This window comes from Argentina anserina, chromosome 7 (genome assembly GCF_933775445.1).
Source record: "Argentina anserina chromosome 7, drPotAnse1.1, whole genome shotgun sequence".
Taxonomy (NCBI): Eukaryota; Viridiplantae; Streptophyta; class Magnoliopsida; order Rosales; family Rosaceae; genus Argentina; species Argentina anserina.
Window position 1 is genome coordinate 4,390,511 of NC_065878.1, and position 8,473 is coordinate 4,398,983.

Sequence of the window (8,473 nt, forward strand, 5' to 3'; positions counted from 1 at the left end):
ACTGAACAAAATCATCAACCTATATGCTATGCCATAACACTCGGATAGATGATGGCCATCTATCTCAAAAGTTGCTTAGTGGCGTATCTGATATGATTAATACGTGATTACTTGCAGTTGGTGCAACTTGAACATCTATGAAAGAACAGCAGTACCCTACAATGAATCTGCAACTAGAAATGCTATAAAGTTCATCTTCTTGTTCAAGGATATAAAGATTACTATGGTTCGGTAAATTCACATATGACAAACCGTATAAAAAAAAGGCGCTGCATTTTGCAAACTTCACCTCCAAATGCAAAATTTCCATTGTTACAGAAATAAAAAACATAATTAACTTCTGGTCCGGGCCGCCTGAGTACCAAGTTCCCGCGATCAAAGACCCTCAAAGAATCTCATATGATCTTCGAATGTCTCTGCATGCCTGATCTTCGACACTGATCCATCTTCTTCAACCTGGAAACATTGTAAAAGTTCAGATAAATAGTAGAGGCTGCAAAAAAAAAACAAGTTTAAGGAAAAACATAGATAGCAGTATTGGTTTGTAGTGGTAGTTGCAACCCGAAATCCTTACCCAATACTCTGGAGGGCGCATTTTAAGATTGTAAGTCGAGGCCATGCTCATGCAGTAAGCACCTGCATCATGAACAACCAGACCAGCTCCCTGCAATGGGAAAATCTAGTTCAGAAATCAACACTAAAAAAAAAAAGAAAGCTCAGGAATACAATACCTGAGAGAATCAATAAAATCTGCACCCAAACATACAACAGAAAATGAGAAAATATACTGTGACTTCCCTTTTAAAGAAAAACAAATTTACCTTTGCAGGAGTTGGAAGTTCTCTCTCCTTCCCTAAAAAATCTGCAGACTCGCAGACAGGGCCAACCACATCAAAAGTAGAAATCTCACCTTCATGTGGGGCAGGAGAAACTAGTTCAATGTGCTGCAAGCAAATGTGAATAGTCAATTATGATCCGAACCAAAAACAAAAGGGCTAGTCTAAAAGAGACACTACTGAGTGCAATAGTTTATTGGTCCGGTTATCATATTCTTTTAGTCAAGTTAGCTGATAAGAAAAACTATAATTTGCATGAGATAAGGCCACCAAAACATAAATTCCGTTGAGTGTTGTAAAGGATGCCAAAGTGCCAAACGGAGATAGAAGGGGTTCACACTCAAGCTCTGGATGTCAGGAAAAATGGTCACTACCACTGGAGCTACAAGTGATCTAAGAAGGTAATTCTAAAGGAAAAAAGATAATTCAAAGGGATATAATTTATGCGAAATAGAACAGTTCAGAAAAAACCTAGAGTAATAATGCAAAAGCTGATAACAGTTTTGAATGCATCAAACAATTAAATGAAAACTACACAACACAGATAAAATGCTCCAAGATCAAATACATGGCTTACTTTGTTTTACTGATACTAAGGAAGATCAAGTGCCCATTTCTTAGGAACCTTAATTCAATAGAATAAACTTGGAACTTACTTGATAAGCATCATACAGACTGGGACGAATGAGTTCAGCCATGCTGCCATCAATAACAATAAAGTTTTTGGTGCCATTTGTTTTCACCCCTGTTACTCGGTTGACCAAACAGCAAGAATTTGCAATAAGTGATCTTCCAGGTTCAATGATAAGATTCAGATCTCGTGATAGGACCACCTCCCGAACCTACACCGTCAACGTTACTGTTGATAAGCTTCAGTGATATATCATATGCATCAAGATAGTGAAATTTGCTAGTTGTTGTCTTTAAATTACCCCGAGGTAGCAAGGCCTCATAACTAATTCAGGATATTCAAAAAAATTATAAAAGTAAAAAAAGATCAACATCAAACCTGGCTGTTGTTGTACCAGTAAGGTTAAGGTGTGGAACAATGAAAGAAAAACAGATGTTGGGCAACTAATCCCTTATAAGATTTTTCAGATAAAAAGAAAAGGATTTTTTGAGGCAAAAGTCAAGAAATTGCACAGAACAGTTTTTATTTTTCTTATAAATGTGGAAGCAAGTGCCATCAGCTCAACATTCTATGATTGAGGTTGCTAGGTGCATTCAGTGATGTATGTGAACGATACAGAAATGCAGTCAAGGTCTTTTCCTTAAAACTAAACTAATGTGCCCCTCCATCATACACACACAGACGAATTGCTTAAGTAAACCAAGATATAAAACATAAATGATACTCACAGTATTAATGAGATCTTTGGGTGTTGGAAGAACAGCACCAGTGTGATAGTAATCTATCCCGAGACCACCACCGATGTTTAAGTAATTAACATCAAAACCTTGATTTCGGATTTGGTCAATGTACTCGACCATAAGAACTGCAGCATCTCGAAATATATCCACCTGATTATATGAAGAAAAACAAAACAACAAAATATGAGTAAGAAGTTTAGACAGTTTCGACATTCAAACAGAATTGCAAATCCTGTCCTCTACTGAATTTTGTGAGGTCCATTCTCAGCAGATTTTAAGTCAGATTAATCTTACCCTATTCAATAAATACCTTACACGAGCATGAATTAATAAACCTTTTATAATAACCAAAACTTTTCCTGTAGTTGTAACTTGTAAGAGTATGAACACGAGTCATCATCATACCTTTGTAATGGTGGATCCAAGATGGCAATGGGCCCCAACGAGTTTCAGTTCATCAGGATGTTTCTTAACCTCATCCAAAAACCATTGCAGCTTCTCATTTCTTATACCCAATTTGGAATTCTTGTTTCCGGTGGAAACATACGGATGTACCTAAGAAAATAACACAAGAAATCAAATATATGAATGAATCAATGTAACAGCCAAATCCAATACATCAAAGCTAACATCTAAGCATATTGAACTGGAAGAAACTGGTAGGTAAGAGGTAGGCATATTACACAAATCATACATAAACAGAAATTGGCAAACTGTGATCATCAAGCCTTGCATGAGCATCGCAAAGGTAATGAGTAATGACAGTTATGACACTAAGCATTCAATATGTCTAAATTGTTTCGGCGTATCATCTTGGGAGATCTTCATAATGTAAGTTATGTAAATATACCTGGGGGTCTACATCCGGGTTGATTCGAAGAAGGACATTAACCCTCTTGCCAGCAATTCTTGCAGCTCTAATAATATTCTCCAAGTCAAACTCGCTATCGACATTGATGAAGACACCCTCTTGGGCAGCCAAAACCAAGTCATCCAACAACTTCCCATTCCCATTGAATATACACCTGCCCAAACATTAGCATCCAAACCAGAACCAAACATTATGACAAAGTAACATAACATAAGACACAACTTAAGAACTCGAAGTTGATTAGTTACCGAGTTGGGTCGAAGGCAGCTCGAAGAGCCAACCTGAGCTCATTGCCACTAACGAGGACAGCGCCGCAGCCTAAACCCCTCAAATGCTCCAAAATCTTGAAGTTGTTGTTGGCTTTAATAGCGTAACCAATAACAGAGCTTAAACCCTGCAATGCGTCCTTATAGGCCTCAACGTTTCGGGTGATCTGGGGCTTGCTGTAGAGATAGAAAGGGCGCTTCTCCTCCACGGACTCCATGACGTCCTGGACCTTGGTGCCCTCACAGTAGAGGAACCCATTTGGGGATTTGGAGAAGCAGTGCTTGAGCGGCGGCGTTTGAGTCTGAGAAGGGTGGTCTTGGGAGACGACGGCTTTGAGGAGGAGGGGTTTAAGGGAGGGTCTCAAGGGTAGAATGGGGTTTGGGGAAAATGGGTTTCGGGGCAGAGGGTGGTTTTGGGGTTTTGTGAAGGAGGAGGACGGGAGGTTGAAGGTGAGCTGAGCAGCCGCCATATTCAAGAGTCAAACAAGTGACTGTTGTGCTAATCTGACTTTTTAAACCGAGAGAAACCAAATGGTAGAGCCTGGTTAAAATCCTTTGGGTTAATCAAACTGCAACTTTTTCACCACTATGTTTTTTTTTTTCTCGTTTTGTTTGAGACCCTATCTTTTTTTTTGTTTGTTTGTTGAACTACTTAACCACGACTTTTAGATCTCTTAAAATTGAATAGCCGAAAATAGTGGTTAGAACTTAGAAGACACGCTACATCATATGTCGTTCTCGTGCAAATTGAGTAATGCATGTAGGCTTCAAGCACCATGCATTGATACTTTTACCATTTGTAAATGGAACTTGAAAATAGCCTCGAGCATAGAAACAATACCAAAACATCCAATTTCCGGACAAGATTAAACTAATTGCCTAAGACCTCGGTGCAAAACTAGAACAATTTGTATCTCTTGTACCAGTAATAGAGGCAATTGCAGGTTCCCATTGACCATCTTGCTCCAAAAGTATTTAAGGTTCCCAAAAGCATTGGTGGAATTAGGAATCACCACATTCACCATGCAGCTGATGCTAGAGTTTGGAAATCATGCTCAACGCTCTGAATGTTTCCATTGATAGCATTTGCTTCGGTTTCCAGTATACTGATTTCAGAGGCTTTCGCCGCCATCTCTGCCGCCATCTTTGCCCTTTCTGCCTGTATCTCTCTGAGCTTTTCCTCCAGATCATTGATCTCGACGTCCATTCCACAGATAACTTCCCAGCGTTTGACTTCGTTGGACTTGTTCTTAAGCTCTGCAAACCTGAGTTTCATGACTTGCAAACGATTCAGGCGGTCCTGGAGTACCTTGACATCAAATCTCATCTGTTCTAGTTCAACTAGAGCTTCCAAAATGTCGTTGATGGAGTCACTAGGATCATCAACCAACAGCTTTGAAGTGTACTCGACCACAGCTGAAAAGAGAAGCATACGTCCAAGGGCTACTCCTTCACGGCATACCATTTTGATCTTCAGTAAGGGCTGAAAATGTGGCTGTTGTGGAAATCTTTTGAATGCATCCATGGATTCCAAAATTTTCCAAAATGGAGATTTTTTCTCAAAAGGATGATGTGGAGTGTGTTCTTGACCGGTCATTCCACTTTCATCTTGTCTCCCTGTGACTTCATTTTGTTGCTTTGCTGTCTCAGTACCACTGCCTAGAGCACATTTTCCATTCAATTTTGTCAGACAACATGAAATGAGGACTCGTGTTGTGAGAATAATCAAACAAAACACAGCAAAAGGAATCCATGGAAGTTGTACAGTATCTTACTCAAGCCCTCCGTGGTATGTCCAGAATGCATTTCATCTACATTCAATGTCAGATATTGCTCATGTAGGGAAGATTTTGCAGTCCCACCTGGGTTACCTAGAACACAATCTTCATGGTCATCAAACAAACTACAAAGAATTAAAGGAAACCATCAACTTTTTAAAATAGCTTACTTGAACCATCCAAAGTGTTCTCAGAGCCCACACCACACAATAATAAAGGTCGATCATGAAGAGGTGTCTTTGAGGATATTCCTGCCCCAGCCAACTCTACTTCCATTGCAGTAGCTTCAGCATGTATCATCTGCTGGTTCTTCAAAACCTGAAATTTGGGAGGACTTAATTTTAAAACTGCAATGAAATATATACTTGTATAAGTAAAGGAGGATAAGAATGTATCACAAAAGCAAAAGAGAACAAGATAGACAGCCAATTTAGTCCAATTACAGTTTCCCGAGTAGCTTACTTGAGACTTCTGTAGTCTTTTCTACCCCATTTTCTTGAATTTTGATTGCAGCAATATCTGCATTCGCGCCCCCCCCCCCCCCCCCCCACCTGTGGTTAGATCTTCAGAACCTGAAAATGAACTGCTCCCATCAAGTTGTAATTTACTTTTTCCATCACCTTTTTTGACAGTACTCGCTGCTTCAGTACCTAGTTCTCCAAGCAGTGACCCAGTGGAATCAACATGGTAAACATCAATCCATGCAATCAAAAGCTTTGCTCGTATCCAATTTCAGGGACATAACAGCATCCGGATCCACAGTATCAATATAATGAGATACCTCATTAGCAAGACCTCTCTTGAAGAGGATACAGCCAATAATTACACGAAACCGTAAATGATTGAAACTAAATACTTGGAAGAATGCTAATGGCAAACCAACAATCACATCTTTTGCAGAGAGTATTTTTTTTTACTTTGGGAGAGGACACAACCACCTGGCATGTGGAAGCAGCAACTGATGACATCTTTGGTTTGGCAGATCGGACACCAAGTTTTTCACGACAACCAACAACACCGCAATGGCAATCTTGATCTGCACCAAATTGAACAAACCTGCTGAATCTATTAAACTGGACTGTGACATAAAATTAACAGCTAGTAGCGTCATATGGCAACGGAAATCCATCAAGCTGATATTTCAAAAACCACATGCTTCTCAAGCAAAGATGCCAACAGTTATTCAAAGTACTCAACTAAAGTTTATAAAGGTGTTCATACTGATAATCATAGGTGAGGTGATCGCCCTTTTTTATGTCGCAAGTTGCAAATATGCCTATTCTTGATTCACCATCGATTATCCTTCACAAAAAAAAAAGCAAAAAAGTCATATGAGATATTATATATTACTATTCCAACATGAAATTAGTGTGAAGGCCCAGTAGAAGACCATTTTTGCATCTCAGTATTGGGACAACAGCTATGGTTTATATATCTTGATTTGTTTCCCTTGTACGTGGCGTCAATAATCATATCTCGATTGATTTGTTAATAGCAAGTAAAAATTTGTTTCTCCACGGTGTTTCATAATCCAAAGCCTTTTTTCACATGTTTTGTCATCAATTACTGTAAGAAAGAAACAGCAATGCTTATCAGCTTTCAATTTAAAAACAAGCTACGTTTACTCAAACAAAAACAAACATGACTTGAAAATATTTACCTTCTCCAACGTATTCTATCACAAATTCTCCTTGCTTGATATCTTCATCCGCCACAATTCCAGAACCACATTTTTCAGTCTACAATAAATATGTTACTTCAACTCAGTGTATGAAAAGTGACTAACAAAAATAAGGACTTATAAAACAAAATATCCATCCATAAATATCCAAGTCGACCCCTTTTGTGGCAACAGGTTGCCCCATAATTGATTACCTCATATACAAAAGTTTATCACAGAAAATTCTCGGTGAATATTGTTCAAATAGTCAAAAGGTGGTAACATAGCACCTAAATAGTTTCCCAAGGTTTTAAATCTTTTAATAAAGGTCCACTAATATAAGAGAGGAATAACCGATTAGACAAAGACGTTTTATCCTTCAATAACTGTTAGTTTGTATGTTTAAAACCGGAGTAGCTTCTACGAGATCTTTCTCCATTTGAACTATTCCCTTTTCAGAAAATGTATTACATTTTAACCACTTCAACGTAAGACAAATACCTCCATTAGCCTCATCTTCTTCACAGGCTGGTGTTGGAAGGGTTTGTTCAGACATGAACTTCCACATTTACAGTCTGAGGAACAACTAGACTTGAGCATCCTGCAGGAAATATAGGATCAACTTATTTCAGCATGGATTACAAGTTGTCAACTATCGTATCACATTGAAAACTGAGGACCCTTGCTAGATCTACCAATGTGCCTAAGACTAAAAAATAGACAGGTATCATATGCTGACCTCATCAATTACTTCCACACACAAATATGAACATATGAATAAGAATAAGAGACACACAAGATGCATCGTTCTATTAATCTATATTTGTGCATTTCTCAATAAGAAAACACTCAACGTTGCCTAATAGCTATACTACCTTGGTGGGCAACAACACCACTAATTAGAGTGGACCAAGACTAAAGATAAGGAGAAGTTACTACATGTAAGCAAACTTTATGTCAAAATGAGAGTTCATAAACCTGTCATAAGGTAGAGGGATTATGTTATCCTTACCCACAGTGACAATCTATACCACAAACACTAGGAGACCCTGGGCTGCATGAGCAGAATATTCCATCATCCTCATGCCGTCTTTTATTCTTCTTAGTGAGATATATATCTTAATTATGTCAAGGAAAATAAAAAGTGGAGATTTTAGTATTAAATGAAAATGCAGATGGAGTGTTTCACAGACATTGAAGTTATGAGTTGAGTTCTGTTGAGTAAAGATTGTAACTTGCAAACATAAAAAGGATACTGCGCTTTATAAAAGTGTACTCCTTGGATTTCCTCCGATCAGGGAGTTCAAAATCAACAGGACTTGGAATCTGCTTCTGCAACTTGTTGAATACAAGACCAACGCCACTGGGCTCAGTACGCTGATAAGCACAAAAACACACAAAATTAATGTCATAAGCATGCATACAAGAAAATCATTACAAGAACAAAGAAGAAATCTGCCATGGAAAGACCCAGAAGGCATAATTAAGGCAGCTGCTCGATTCACAGATCAAGATAAAATTGGAAAATCTATCGAGTGTGGTTTCAAAAGAAAAGCAAGAACAAGAAAGAATTGAAATAGGACCTTCCTCTTCATAGCCGGCATTGCGCCAAGAACCCACTCCGCCACTGTTCAGTTAATCCCTTATTTCGGAGGAACTTGATTTTCAGTTTTTCACTATTTACCCTTTTT

General features: G+C 38.5%; 2 protein-coding genes and 1 pseudogene across 2 annotated transcripts; all 3 read right to left on the reverse strand.

Annotated features, from left to right (window-relative positions):
• Positions 1-157: 157 nt before the first annotated feature.
• LOC126802271 (diaminopimelate decarboxylase 1, chloroplastic-like) lies at positions 158-3,847 on the reverse strand. The gene is made up of 8 exons (XM_050529877.1): positions 3,327-3,847; positions 3,058-3,232; positions 2,613-2,762; positions 2,196-2,357; positions 1,493-1,678; positions 822-944; positions 575-664; positions 158-456 (listed from the first exon to the last, which is right to left on the reverse strand). Exons 1-8 carry the CDS (start codon positions 3,812-3,814, stop codon positions 376-378), a joined length of 1,455 nt encoding a protein of 484 aa, XP_050385834.1. The 5' UTR covers positions 3,815-3,847; the 3' UTR covers positions 158-375.
• A 515-nt stretch (positions 3,848-4,362) lies between these two features.
• LOC126803437 (DUF724 domain-containing protein 7-like) lies at positions 4,363-5,739 on the reverse strand. Its single transcript, XM_050531247.1, has 4 exons — positions 5,695-5,739; positions 5,293-5,440; positions 5,120-5,215; positions 4,363-5,003 (listed from the first exon to the last, which is right to left on the reverse strand). Exons 1-4 carry the CDS (start codon positions 5,737-5,739, stop codon positions 4,363-4,365), a joined length of 930 nt encoding a protein of 309 aa, XP_050387204.1.
• LOC126802387 (histone-lysine N-methyltransferase ASHH3-like) lies at positions 5,674-8,473 on the reverse strand (annotated as a pseudogene).

Bases quoted from the DNA above. Each gene is read 5' to 3' on its own strand.
- LOC126802271 (XM_050529877.1), bottom strand. From the start codon at position 3,814: ATGGCGGCTGCTCAGCTCACCTTCAACCTCCCGTCCTCCTCCTTCACA. The intron at 945-1,492 runs GTAAGTTCCAAG...ATTTGCTTGCAG, and splicing joins GTCTGTATGATGCTTATCAA to CACATTGAACTAGTTTCTCC. The intron at 457-574 runs GTAAGGATTTCG...CAATGTTTCCAG, and splicing joins TGCGCCCTCCAGAGTATTGG to GTTGAAGAAGATGGATCAGT.
- LOC126803437 (XM_050531247.1), bottom strand. From the start codon at position 5,739: ATGGAAAAAGTAAATTACAACTTGATGGGAGCAGTTCATTTTCAG. The intron at 5,216-5,292 runs GTAAGCTATTTT...ATTGTGTTCTAG, and splicing joins GAACACTTTGGATGGTTCAA to GTAACCCAGGTGGGACTGCA. The intron at 5,004-5,119 runs GTAAGATACTGT...AATGTGCTCTAG, and splicing joins ACATACCACGGAGGGCTTGA to GCAGTGGTACTGAGACAGCA.